The sequence below is a fragment of the Patagioenas fasciata genome, chromosome 1, assembly GCF_037038585.1.
Source record: "Patagioenas fasciata isolate bPatFas1 chromosome 1, bPatFas1.hap1, whole genome shotgun sequence".
Taxonomy (NCBI): domain Eukaryota; kingdom Metazoa; phylum Chordata; class Aves; order Columbiformes; family Columbidae; genus Patagioenas; species Patagioenas fasciata.
In genome coordinates this window covers 91,828,245-91,841,918 of record NC_092520.1, presented here as the reverse complement: position 1 = coordinate 91,841,918, position 13,674 = coordinate 91,828,245, and the positions used below count along the sequence as shown (strand labels likewise).

General features: G+C 41.3%; 1 protein-coding gene across 1 annotated transcript; it reads left to right on the top strand.

Moving 5' to 3' along the window:
• Positions 1–10,321: 10,321 nt before the first annotated feature.
• EPCIP (exosomal polycystin 1 interacting protein) lies at positions 10,322–13,439 on the top strand. The gene has a single exon (XM_071810583.1). The coding sequence runs from the start codon at positions 10,612–10,614 to the stop codon at positions 11,284–11,286; it is 675 nt and encodes a 224-aa protein (XP_071666684.1). The 5' UTR covers positions 10,322–10,611; the 3' UTR covers positions 11,287–13,439.
• Positions 13,440–13,674: the final 235 nt, after the last annotated feature.

Here is a 13,674-nt window from a genome sequence, read left to right as displayed (position 1 = left end):
CATCTGCCTCCTTGTGGTTACATAGAATCATAGACTCATTTCAGTTGGAAGAGACCCTTAAGATCATCGAGTCCAACCATAACCTAACTGTAGCACTAAACCATGTCCCTAAGAACCTCATCTACATGTCTTTTAAACACCTCCAGGGATGGTGACTCCACCACTTTCCTGGGCAGCCTGTTCCAGTGCCTGACAACCCTTTCCATGAATAATTTTTTCCTAATAACCAATCTGAACTTCCCCTGGTGCAACTTGAGGCCATTTCCTCTCGTCCTATCACTTGCTACTTGGGAGAAGAGACCAATGCCCTCCATGCTACAACCTCCTTTCAGGCAGTTGTAGAGAGCGTGTCACAACCTTCCCCACTGTAACATTTGCTTCCAGTATGGACAGAAGTTCTGTATGGGACAGATGGGCTTGATGACAGCTGCATTCAGAGTCCCAGTGAGGATCCATGAGAAACAACTTTCTTTGCTCTTTCAGAGGAGTGACATCTTGTACCCCTCCCAAGTGGCCTTTAACAGAAAAACTCTTTCTTTGCATTGCGAGAACCTGATTTTGCAGAGGTGATTTTAGATCAATTGTCTGTCTTGGAGCCTGTATACACCTGAATACCAAAATACCCAGACATTAATATTTTCAATGGTTTGTGTGGTGTTCAAGTTGCCTATTTTATCTTGCATTTTTATCATTGCTGGGAAGGAATTTGTCTCGCTACACTTGATGGCACCACTGCTTCTGCACTGGCTGCTGAGCCAGTGCAGCCCTGGCTTTCGCTGCACAAGCGAATGCAAATACAATTTTCAAGTTATTGACAATAAGCATGGATCACGCTGCAGCCTTGGAGTCTGCAGAATGTCAACTTTTATCACTGAGATATTTTCCTGCATTTATCTGTGGAGTAACTAAATAAATATAATAATTGTTTAAACAAAGACATGGAAAACAAAATACCGGTCTCTCTGACATCAGTCCACTTAGGGAACTCCTCAAACTCCCACAGAGTAAAAAGGTCAAATCCAGCCATCTGTTTCCCTCAGGGCCTGAGACTCCCTAGGGTCTTCTGGTCAGATAATGCAGCTATGCTGCAGTGAAGACTCAGACTAGACCTATGGAGAGAATGACTCCTCAGACTTGACGTAACTCTTTACATTTTCCTGTAAACTCGTATCTCAACACCTGCTTAGTTCAGTAGATGTTAAAAGCTAAACTTGCTGTTTCTCGTGTGCATACCTCTCTGCAGACCACAGATGTTATTTTTTTCAGCTATGATTTAACAATAAAAGTTTTTTTCTTTTTTCTCCAGAAGATCTGACAGGTTTTCAAACAAATTGCTAGCATTATCTTTAAACAAAAAACAAAACTAACAATAATAAATAAATATACAAATAAATCAACCAACCAACCACAACAACAAAAAATTCCATTTACTCTTTCAAAGGCCAAAGAAATTGCACTTCAAAAACCTCCAGTTAGTCATGATGCAAACACAGCCACCCTCTGCATTCTTTAAAAATCCCTTTTCCAACTAGCATTTTACAGGTTAGACTGGTATAAAGTATCACTGAGAAGGCAAGTCTGGGGCATGCTTTGCTCCTTAGAGTAATGGGAGTTTTGTCTGTGCTCCTCTCCCTCTTGCCTCCCTTTTGTGGTTTCTGGGCAGCTGGTGAGCGACGCATCAGCTGCAGTGATATGAGCCCATTGACCCCCACGTCCTCATTGCCACCCTTGCTGTGAAATGCATCATATTTTTTTACACGTTCCTCTCATACCTGCATGCATACAGGAAAAGACAGAGGTAGTCTTGCAGTTCTACTACTAAATGCTTTTGGTTTTGTCCAGCCTTTCATGTTATTTTGATCTAAAATGGGTGGGTTTGGTATTCATCCTGTGTACATTACTCAAGCTGCACAAGATTATATGGATTTAAGCTCCTCTTTGCTTAATACAGCACTTTCACATAGGCACATGTTAACACAAGAGATCAATGAGGGGTTTTAATTAGTTTTTTTTCTGAATAGAGAATGGAAGAAAGCACCCTGTGAAGAAATTAATTGTATAGGCTTGGGACTTCCATTGAATAGAATTAACTTTCCTTGAGACAGTAGCATTCTCACACAACAGCCAAAGGCTTTTTATTGCTTTTTTGCAGTCTTCTTAATACATAGAACTGCAATTAGCAAAAAAAAAAAAAAAAGAAAAAAAAGTGGAATGATCAAAGCAGATTCAGAAACCTGAAATGACACTATTACTGAATAAGCATTGAAAATCTCATTCAGCTACCAAAACCTATGAAGAGAAAGGATTGGGGATGGAAGCCTGAGCTAGAAAACTGCAATAATGTGTTACAAAACAGTGGTTTCAATGCTGGGGAAAGGATACACATCTAAAACCATGCATGGCTGAAGCAAGCAAACTGGAATAATTTTTTGCTGGTATCTATGTCTAATCCAATTTTCACTCCAAAGGCCCTCCACTCAGGACAAAAATGAATAAATGATTTGCTAGATTTAGATCTTTTTCTTTTTTTTTCAGAAGCAGGTTATTGCTACTGGAAGCAAGCAAAATTTCCCTAAAATCATTATTATTTTTGCTGGCTGCTAAGCAGAGAATGTAGCTTCTCTTCTCCCCTCCCTACCACAGAGATCACAGGTCTGAAGCAGTGGTTGCCTTCCCCCTCCCCAGGCTAGCACAGTAGGCTGGATGGACTCCAAGGCAGCTGCTGGGATCTAGTTATCCTCCAGTTTTTGCACTTAAGGAACAACACATTACTGGAGAACAAATATTGGACTGCCTATAAACTGCACAAATCAGGAGCCAAAGTGGAAGCAGAATGGGTGGCTCTTCTAGAAAAATGTTTTTCTTTCACCTTTACTTTCTGTTAGGAGATGTTTGTGAAGTTAGCAAAAAAAATTGCCCCAGGACCTCAGTTTTATACTCTTTCCCTATGTTCTGCTCTATTAAAGAGCTTCCTGATTTATTCAGGAAGGCTTCCCACTTCTTCCTTCACTCCTTCATCCTATCCCTGGGTTGCACTTGCCTCTTCTCCACCAAGCCCCTTATCACCACCTTTCCCCCTTCATTCTACAGCTGCCTCCTTTGCCCATAGCTTCCTCGTTCCACAACAGGAGCTGCTGTGGTTTCCTCCTCACCCATCTGCACCTGCTGAGTCTGTGCTCCAGGGTTTAGGTACTGTGTCCAGGTGCTCCTATACATGCCTTACTATGGACTTATTCAGTAGTTATGGAGCTGCTCTTGGTGCTTAGAGCTGCCTTTTCTTCCTTATTCTCCAAGTATCCAACTCAAAAGGCCTGGCTGTATCAAAAAGTCCTCCAATTGGGGATGATGCAAGAGTTTCCCAGCAATGTCAAGGAAGACTTTTCTGAAGCAGTCTATGATGAAAACTAGATGGTAGCTTTAGACTTCAGGAAGCTTAAATGCCAGATGAAAACCAAGAAGATTATACCAATCAACAAAGCCACCTTGATGATTAACATTTTCAGGGCAATTAAGAATCTCTCGATCTTGAACACATCCCACTTCCACTTGCCCATTTCCCAGGAATCCCTTGCAGCGGCTGAGTTTCTGTCACTACTCTTTTTGTAATCACTGAATCGTTGCTTTCTGATACCTGAACCAAGGTAACTCTTCAATTCACAGACACCGAAATCCATGATTTAAAATCTTTCTGACAGGCTTTAATTGGCAGGTAAATACTGAGGAAACACTGTCAGCTGTTTGGAGGAGAACTGGATCAACCATAAGTAATTCCTATAGGGCAGTCATACTCTACCAATGCTTAGTGAAGCTGGGTGACTGCTTAAGAGAAAAAGCAGGCAGAAGAAAAGACCTCTGGGGCAATGTAGTCTAATTATTATTCAAGGCGCTGGCTCATTCTCATACACCAATTTAATTTTTTACTTCATTCTCAAACATTAAATGCTTACTACATTGTGACTCTGGATGGTAAGGCAGTGTGGGGGTGTGATTCAGCAGCTATTTATCTACTAATTTTACTCACCTATTGTTTTTTCCACTTCAAAATGTATTTCCAAAACAAGACTATGTGAAGATAGAAAGAAAGCAGGCTTTACTTTATCCAATTTACTTGTATTTATTTTATCCAATTTATCTTGATTTGCTGCATGTTGTAGCTGTAACAAAAACTGACCAGATGAAAGGAAACGTTGCAATTACAGTGCGTAATTTCAGAACACTACATAATTGTTTGCTGACTGTATGAGACAAACTTAGAAAAAGTATCAGTGCACTTGGGTGAAGGACTTGCTATTATATCCCACCTATACCTCATTTGAAACATGACTGTTTGGGTTATTGTTAGAAGTAATACCACCATGAAGAAACCATGTTAGAATAAATCACCATCTTTTTGAACAAATTACTTTTTTACTGAATTGGACAAACAAGTGAACCCATGGTGGTACTACTTCTGCTGGAGGTCATCTTGTTGCCTGGCAGAGCTCTAGATTCTTTTACTCAAAAGTTTAAATGAAACGTTCAGCAGTAGCAGAGGACTCCTATAGCACATACCACGCTTAGGCTACAGAGCCATTGTGTGTTTCAATCAAAACGTTTTTATTGATCAGCTCACTGCAACTGGTTAATGAACAAATCCAATCACCCCTGGTATGAAAATGTGTCACCATTACTATTAGTCCAGTCACTTTCAAAGACTGATGACCACCACATGAAAGGTTGGACGAGAATGACTGTCTAGAACACCTGAATTGAATTTTATGGAAATAAAATGCAGACCAGCTCCTTCTTAGCTCGAGCTTCTGTAGACAAAGGGATTATTCTCTGCAACAGAACACGTGCATAAAAGCAGGCAGGTTTTTGTTTACTGACCTGTAAGGGAAGCACATTCAGATCATTTGCCAAGTTCAGATTTGATTTCTGAAGTTCATCAATCTTCTAGAATAAACTGAAAAGAAGAAAAATGCTTATGATTTTATTTTTACAGGACTGCTAAACCCACTATGCTGTTAAGCAAGGAAATGTTGAATGGCTTGTGGAAACAAGCTGTAAAATTAATTGTGTCAGGTGGAAAAGTCTTTAAATATCTATAGATTTTTTTAAATGTTAAGGAGAAACAACACTCATTGATGTTGTCTTTGTAACGATATGATAAACCTCCCTTTGCCAAAGTTGGTAGCATAGTAGAGGAGTAAGACATAGACTGAGTCTGTTGGGTTGTTTTATCACTAAAATGCTGCCTTCTAGACACAACCAAGGCAGAAGGCTGCAGAACTTGTTGCTTAGTCTCTGAATATGTACTGATTATACTGTAAATCTAGCTAAGCTTGATTTAAAAATGAGGGAACAGAACATGTTATATCCATCAATTTTCCCTAGAAAATGGTACATAAATTCTTGACATGTACCAAAATCTGATGCATTCCTTGGGTTTCCATAGGTTATACGTAAAAATATTTTAGTGAGCTCAATGGGTAAATTACCTCTGTTAAGGGGAGTTGGTAATTCTCAGAGAGAGAGCATGATGGAAAGATGTATCCCATAGACGAAATTCTCCAGTTCTCTAAAGACATTCCTTTGTTATTTGTAAATTTGGAGATGATGGAGAACACAGCCCCAAAACAGGAAAAAGAACTGCCCCATATTTTCTTTCAGCTTAATGACGGTATTACAACAAAGGCGTTTCCTGCATCTCCAAGAGGCTTGCTGAATGCACCTTTGCATTACAAACAATCCAAAATACAAGGAATCTCTGCAAAGGAGGAAGATTTTTGAAAATAACTCAATTAGTTTTTGCAACTTCAAAACTACTTCCTGAGAGACTAAGGGTTTATTCTTTGTGTAGCTCATCATGACATCAACACAGCAAACTGAAAAAACATTAACAATTCTGTGTTTCAGTCCTTTCAATGATTAAACTCAGATCACCTAAGCCATTTAGCTTCATGTTAACAAGACATCATCCTGCGTAGATTCAGGCCCTGGCCCGGTTTTTCAGATCCGTGCTCTTCCTTGATCCTCTTTCTTTTTCCCCCACCTTCTCCCCTGGCAAAGTCCTGTCAACTGCCATGTCTGAAACTTTTGCTTCACAATCTTCTTTATCTTCCTTACTGAAATTCAGACTCTTCTGAGCCACCCCTAGAGAAGAAAAGATAAAGACCTCCCCTCCTAGGCTTTCAGTGAAAAGAAACTCTTGCTAACTAGTGACCCCCCTCCTTTTTAACAGTCCCTTGACAGCAGTAATAGTTCAAAATGATACAACTCAGAGTCAACAACCGAGTGCAGTTAACTTTAAGTTGCTTCTTCCTTGCAAGGCAGCTCCCCTCACCCCTTAAAATTTAAGCCAAGCTTTTTCCAAGCCTTAATCAGTGCAGACAGCAAAGTAATTTGATTAACAGACACATTTTTCTATAGATAATTGGTAGCTTAAGTAAAGGTGCACTGCAGGTGCATTTCACACTTCACTGATGGACAACATGCAACATATATTTCACTGGTTGCATATCACTCACCAAAACCACACAGAAACTAAATAACAAGACCTGAATTGATAGGAATGTTTCTGCATGCAGGGAACAGAAGAAGATATCAAGTATTTCTGGAGATAACATTTCCTGGAATGCCAAAATTAGGAATTTTGTTTGGATTTTGATGGACAGAGCCCAAATGCTATCAACTAAGCTAACCTTGGAAGAAATTGGGGTTTGGTTGGCTGCAGTACAGTAGACAACTAAAGATTTCCCGCTCTTCAGGTACTGAAAAAAATATGAAAATGAATGAAGAGTTAAAACTAATGAGAATGCATCAAAGTATTTTATTCTAATGTTTTACGACTAGTAAATTCTCACATGTTATGTGGGTCCTGGTGGACAGCAGGATGACCATGAGCCAGCACTGTGCCCTTGTGGCCAGGAAGGCCAATGGCATCCTCGGGTGTATTACAAGGGGGGTGGTCAGTAGATCGAGAGAGGTTCTCCTTCCCCTCTACTCCGCCCTGGTGAGACCCCATCTGGAATATTGTGTCCAGTTCTGGGCCCCTCAGTTCAAGAAGGACAGGGAACTGCTGGAGAGAGTCCAGCGTAGGGCAACAAAGATGATTAAGGGAGTGGAGCATCTCCCTTATGAAGAAAGGCTGAGGGAGTTGGGTCTTTTTAGTTTGGAGAAGAGGAGACTGAGGGGTGACCTTATTAATGTTTATAAATATATAAAGGGTGAGTGTTACAAGGATGGAGCCAGGCTCTTCTCAGCGGCAAACAATGATAGGACAAGGGGTAATGGGATCAAGCTGGAACACAAGAGGATCCACTTAAATTTGAGAAAAAACTTCTTCTCAGTGAGGGTGCCAGAGCACTGGAACAGGCTGCCCAGGGAGGCTGTGGAGTCTCCTACTCTGGAGACATGCAAAACCCACCTGGACATGTTCCTGTGCGACCTCACCTAGGCGTTCCTGCTCCAGCAGGGGGATTGGACTAGATGATCTTTTGAGGTCACTTCCAATCCCAAACATACTGTGATACTGTGAAAAGCAGTATCACCATGTTGACAAACGTGGGAGTTTGAAATGCAGACGTGCCGAGTCTTCAATTAAAATCTCTTTTGCTTAGTTCAAACTCATATTGTTAGCATTGTCTAGGAATTCTTCTTTAAAATATTACCTCTAAAACAGATAAATAAAAATAATTTTATCGAGTTGTGAAACAGCAGTGATATTATAGATTTCTGATTTATCACATTTGTTAGCAAGCACAGTGTGCAGGTTTAGTAACAGGATTTTCATTGTGATGCATGATTAGATGCTTAGATACTGGAGACCAAATTAATCTAGTAGTAATGATAGCAGAAGAGCTATAGCTTAGATAAGTCCGACCTTTGAAGTTAAACATTAGCCAACAGTTGGACTGGTATTTCTGGTATGTCCCACAACACAGATTAGATATTTGATATAAGCACTAAAATGTCTGTATCCTCCATTTAAGAAAACAACACACTGAATTCAGGGAGTACATACAGAACTAAATCACACTGGAGTCAGTTTGCACACATTTGCACTATATAGGTCTTGTACACGAATGGCCATATTCTGTCAGACCAAAGACCCCTCTAGTCCAGTAGCCATCTCCATGTGCAGCTATAAGACTGTGCGTAGGAGAGATGTCAAATGGGATAAGAACATGTGATACTTACTGCTGTAATTTCCTTTGCCTCCAACTATTTTCAGCACAGGGCCTTCTGTAGCCAGATGTGTGGTGCATGTGTGCATGATAACTGCAGCAGACTTGTCCTCACTGAACTTACCCAGTCCTGCCTTGGATTTGTGAAAACTTTTTGCACCACCTTTGCTAAGGATCAACAAGTCAGCTGTGACCCTACTGGTTTTATTTGAGATGTTTCATTCTTGCATGAAACAGGGAAAAACTGACCTTTACCCATCATCTCCATGTTATTTGTGCTGTTATAGGTCACCACCATATCCTGCCGCAACCATCTCTTTTCTCATTTACAGTTGCACCTTGCTGAAAGAGAAGCCTTTCCATATCTCATCACTCTTGTTGCTCTTCTCTGAACTCCATTCCTGTGGTCTCCTTTCTGAAATACTGGGATCTGAACTGCACACAACAGGCAAGTATCAGCAAACAAGTGACTTATGCAGTAGCTCAAAACCACGGTCTCTTTTTCTCCATCATTTTCCTATTACATCTTAACAATTTAATTACTTTTCAATAGTTGTTAAGCAACAAACCGATGTTTTCATGCAACTGTCTTATCACAAGCTAAAGATCTCATTCCTGGAAAAGATCTGGTGGTAATGTCTGGCCCAGAGTCCACCATTTCTTATGTGCAGATTCTTCCTCCATGTGCACATAACTTTCCCTTTTATTTCTCTTCCTATGTGTGGCAAAGTGCTGGTCATTTCCCAAGCATCACAGTTTCTACAGATTCACTGACAGGAGTATGAATTTTGAACAAAAATGGTGTACTAGAGGACTATATCCTCTATCAGTGAGAAATGTGGAAAGTTGGACACAAACTACTCTGTCAAGACAGTTTTGTGGGTTTCCTAATATTTAATATCAGGCAAAGAACACTCTCACTTGAACTTTCAGCAGAAATTGGACTTAAAACATTTAGATCTAAATCACATATCTGTTAAACTACCATGTATATGGTAATGCTAATGACTAAGAGAACTTTAGTGTGATCCTAAAAACACATTTCTCAGTCTGTTAAATGATTATGAAGTTCATAGCAGAAGATTCCACTGTCTAATGATGGAAGACTGAGTAACAGACAAAACCAGTTTGTATATTTATTATAAATATTTTTATTTTCCTGTTTATCTGGTATGCTTCTCCAAAACCTTAGGTATATTGCCATGTTTTCTGAAGTGCTAGACACATGCATTCTTGACCTGGAAAAATATTTTCACGTACTAAGGACCAAATTCTGTCCAGTGCATACCTTATTGATGCCTTCACTAAGACTTGCTGCTTTTGGTCAAAATTTGGCTCTAATGTCTCTTGGTGCTTCAAAATAATTACAGTAAAATCTGACAAACTTTCCAACATCTTATAATTTGTTTTGAGAAATGACATTCTGCTCGTACCGTCATTTAATAATATGCCAGGAGAGCCCAGATGCTCATGGTTAGACCCAACACTGCTCTGAAAACCAAAGGGCTGGTAGCTGAGAATCCAAGAGTCCTCACCAAACCTGCTCCCAACCATCTGAAGTGGAGCATGGCTGGGATGGAAACTTGCTCCATTGTCATAAACATGCATGAAGGTTCTACTTCATTTGCCAGGGTAAATAAAGAGGGCCAGAGCAACCAACAAAGCCAGGAACTATCCTATGCTAGTTGCTATGTGGAGACACAGTGAAAGATGGTCCTTGCTCCCCAAAACTTACAGATTGAGGCTGGAGCAGAGGTAGCTTCATATGTATCAAAAGCAGGTTTTATCAGCAACAAGCTGTTAACATTCCACATGGCTCAGGAGAATATGTGCTGCATCTAGCAGTACTTCCGTCCTTAGCCACTCTTTCTTTCTTTCCCTTTGCCCTCTATATCCCACGCTCAGTTTAAAGGGAAGGTTATCACAACCTTTACTTAACAATTCAGGTGTGAAACAAACCACTTCCAGCTTCCGTCTTTAGCCCTTCCCAGACTGTCTCACTCGTCAGAGTGGAGAACATGGTCATTTGGGAGACAGACAAAGGGAAAGCAGAAAGCAGAAAAGGGTAATGGGAGTTCTGCCCTTACCTTCAGACTGGGCAGGCTGAGGAGCTGCCTGGGTAGAGAAGTGGGTCCAAGCCGTCCGATAAGCAGATTAAACCATTTAGAGCAAAAGAGGAGTGAAAGACGAATCTCAAATACGAGTTGCAATTCGTTGTTCTCAATCAGTGCAGTTGTACTTCTCCTCTAAAGCAGGGCAACCTGCAAAACTGCAACATGGTTCTGAACAGGTGAGACAGATAATGAGAGGGAAGAGCAAAGTAATATTAACCTTTGAGTGGTCTTCAGTATAATAAATAAATTGTTTTTCTCAGAAGGTGAAGAAAAGTGATATAATTCACTGAGGAAAAGAAGACATTTGGCAGCTTGGTGCCCTAGTACTAATGGAGCCAAGAGCCTTCTCTGCTTTCTCCTTTTGGCTGGCTCTCATTTTGGCTGGCTTCCTTGGCATACACATCACTGGCAGTTTTGTGAGAAGTCAGAAGAACCATACACTAATTTTCACCAAGGAAAACACAATTCGCAACTGCAGCTGCTCAGTTGATATCCGTGATTGTGATTACTGCCTGGCAAACCTGATGTGCAATTGCAAAACAGTGTTGCCTTCTACCATGGAAAAAACTACCTACAAGAGCCACCTGACCATTTGGTTTACAGACACCTCTGTGCTGGAGATGCTCCTCAACTTCACAAGGGTATGGGATTTGAAGCTCTCCTTCTGTGGCACCACTCCTCTCCCAACAGAATACTTGGCAATCTGGGGACTTCGAAAGCTTCGGGTAAACAAGGTCAAGGGACGATTTCCAGAGCAGAGTGTAACCATCCACAGCAGCAGCAACAATGAAAAAGATGACTTGCTTCCAGTGCACAGCAAAGACAGACAAATGCTTGCATACATTTCTTTTCTGGATACCTCACTTTTCAATGGATATTCTTTGCTGAAGTCGTACAGCGTGGAAAACATCTCTAGTATCACAGAGCACTTTCCCAGCCTGCTCTACTCTGATGTTTTCTCAACCTCAGACAACAAGAGCTATGTTGTAACATTCATTTACTGAGTTATTTAACATATTCTCTAGTCGGAGGCATAGTAAACTTCTAGGAGAGAGATGGGACTTCTTAAGTCTGTTTGGTTTGGCCAAGAGGAGCTGTTAGGGGATGGAGTTTTGACTGTGATAGCACTCTACAAGGTGGTGTTTCCAGTGAGACAGACTCATCCGACTAATTCAGCAAAATGCTTTCTTAAAGAACAAAGAAAATGTGAAATGACTGTTTTAGAAGGCATCAGTACATTTTTCTTTATATATATATATCATCAACTAAGAACTGAAATCTGCAGATAAATTTTGGTTTAAGGTTGTGCCTTGGACAGAAAGAGACGTAACTACGTACCTCCAGTTGCAGAAGACCCAGAGCCTCCAGAGAATCACTTAGGTTACGTGGCAGCTCAGGAGGTCTCCAGTCCAACCCCCTGCCCCAAGCAGGGCCACCTCTATGATCAGACCAGGCAGCTCAGGGTTTTCTGCAATCAGGTCCCAAAAACCCCCAAGGACAGAGCATGCACAACCTCTCTGGGCAACCTGCTCTGCATGTGGAAATGTTTGTCCATATATTAAGCCCAGCCTTCCCTTCTCTAGGCTGAGCAAGCCCAGTTGCCTTACACTTTTCTCACAGTCACATGCATTAGCCCCTGACCATCTCAGTGGCTCACCACTGGACCACACCAGTTAATCCATATCCTTCTTTCACTGGTGGGAACAAAACCGCACACAGCACTCCATATGCAGCCTAGGAAGTGCTGTGACAAGGGGAATAATCTCTTCCCTTCATCTACTGGCCATGCCCCTGTCAATACGGCCCACTGCTGTCAGGTTCAAGGGGTGTGAGGTGGCTACAGGTTACTCAGACTGGAAGCACAGCATTGTCCTTGCCCTTGGGTACTCACCAGAGCTGGGAACCCTCTGCTCAGGCTGGGTGATGCAGTGTCTTACGAAAGGAAGGCCAGGCTACACAGGCAGCCTCCAACCTCAGCACACAACTGAAAGTGCATTTCGGTGATGACCAGGATGCTCTGCTCTCTGCCAAGCCCCAGCACGCACCACGGAAAAGCACCAGGCAAGAAGCCACCTAACAGATGAGACACCACCGTGCTCACAAAGAGGCTCTTCACAGGGAAAGTCCTGCCTCTTGTGCATCAGGTGTGACAACACCTGCAATTTCCCCAAATTCAGAGAGCTTGACTTCATCTTTTGTGATAACAGCAAGTACTGCTCATGTTCTCCCCTATGAGGAAAGAGAAAAGCTCCATCCAAAGACTCTCATCTGATAAGGGAGGCAAGGCTTCTGGCAAGACATGTAGCAAACAATTTTCAGATGCACTGTAAGAGAAAGATCGCCATCCCCTGAAAAACATATGTTGGGACTATTGATATAGCCCAAAGTCAGCAGGATTTGCATTCTATGAGATATGACTACGGCCGGGATTCATCCATATAGTACAATAAAGGCTTTACAACAGCAAGTCCTAACAGTCTGGCATTGCCAGCAAAGGACTGCAACAAATTGTGATAAAATATGTGTATTGAGGAGAATGGCTATTTAGATTTGGAGGAACCAATGAATTTGCTTCAACAACTTTAAAGAAATACTTTTTGTATAACTATAATAAATGATGGAGTAGTTTTGCTAAGAAGCAAAACTTAATTTTTCAGAATATTTAAATACATGTACACCTTCCATTACTGTGAGTTTTCTCACTGAAATCAACCATGCATAACTACTGAATTAATGGGGTCTTCTTGCAATTACAAATTAACAGATTTAAGCACACAGGTGTTTGAAGGCAGGGGACTGAACCCAATTTAATTCAATCAGAGAATTATTAAATCAGCTGTTGTGAAGATGTTCTTTCTTTTGTCAGCACCTTGGCAACAAACTGTAAGCCTTCTACCCAGACAACAAATATTTCTTGTGACACCTCTCATGATTGTGTTGCAGGTTACAAAATGGTTAGGGCTGCCAGAGCTTGGCAGTAGGGGGATGGAGGGGTGGTGTTCTGAGCATGCTGCGTGCCTGGAATGTATTGCAGCCACAGGCCAATAATTCAGATTGTCTGTCCAAGAATCTCATGCTCCAACTGTCTGTGCAACTAACCTTGTCTTCACAAACTGGCTACTTACTAATCCTGCACGGGATAGCTTTCTGGGGGAAAAAAAAAAAAAAACCAAAAACAAAAAGAGCTGGCACACACAAATATCATTTTTAAATGTTACCAACCCTCTATTTTAAAATCTGAGAGAATCACATGATGATGATGATAAATGATCTTCAGTGAATTCACTGAGGTATTGCTGCCCTCTAGTAAAAACCGTGCTGCATAACATAGTACTTCCACATTGCGGTAACAGCAGTAATTCACTGCTGTTCCTGTTCAAAACTCACACATG

Bases quoted from the DNA above. Each gene is read 5' to 3' on its own strand.
- EPCIP (XM_071810583.1), top strand. From the start codon at position 10,612: ATGGAGCCAAGAGCCTTCTCTGCTTTCTCCTTTTGGCTGGCTCTCATT.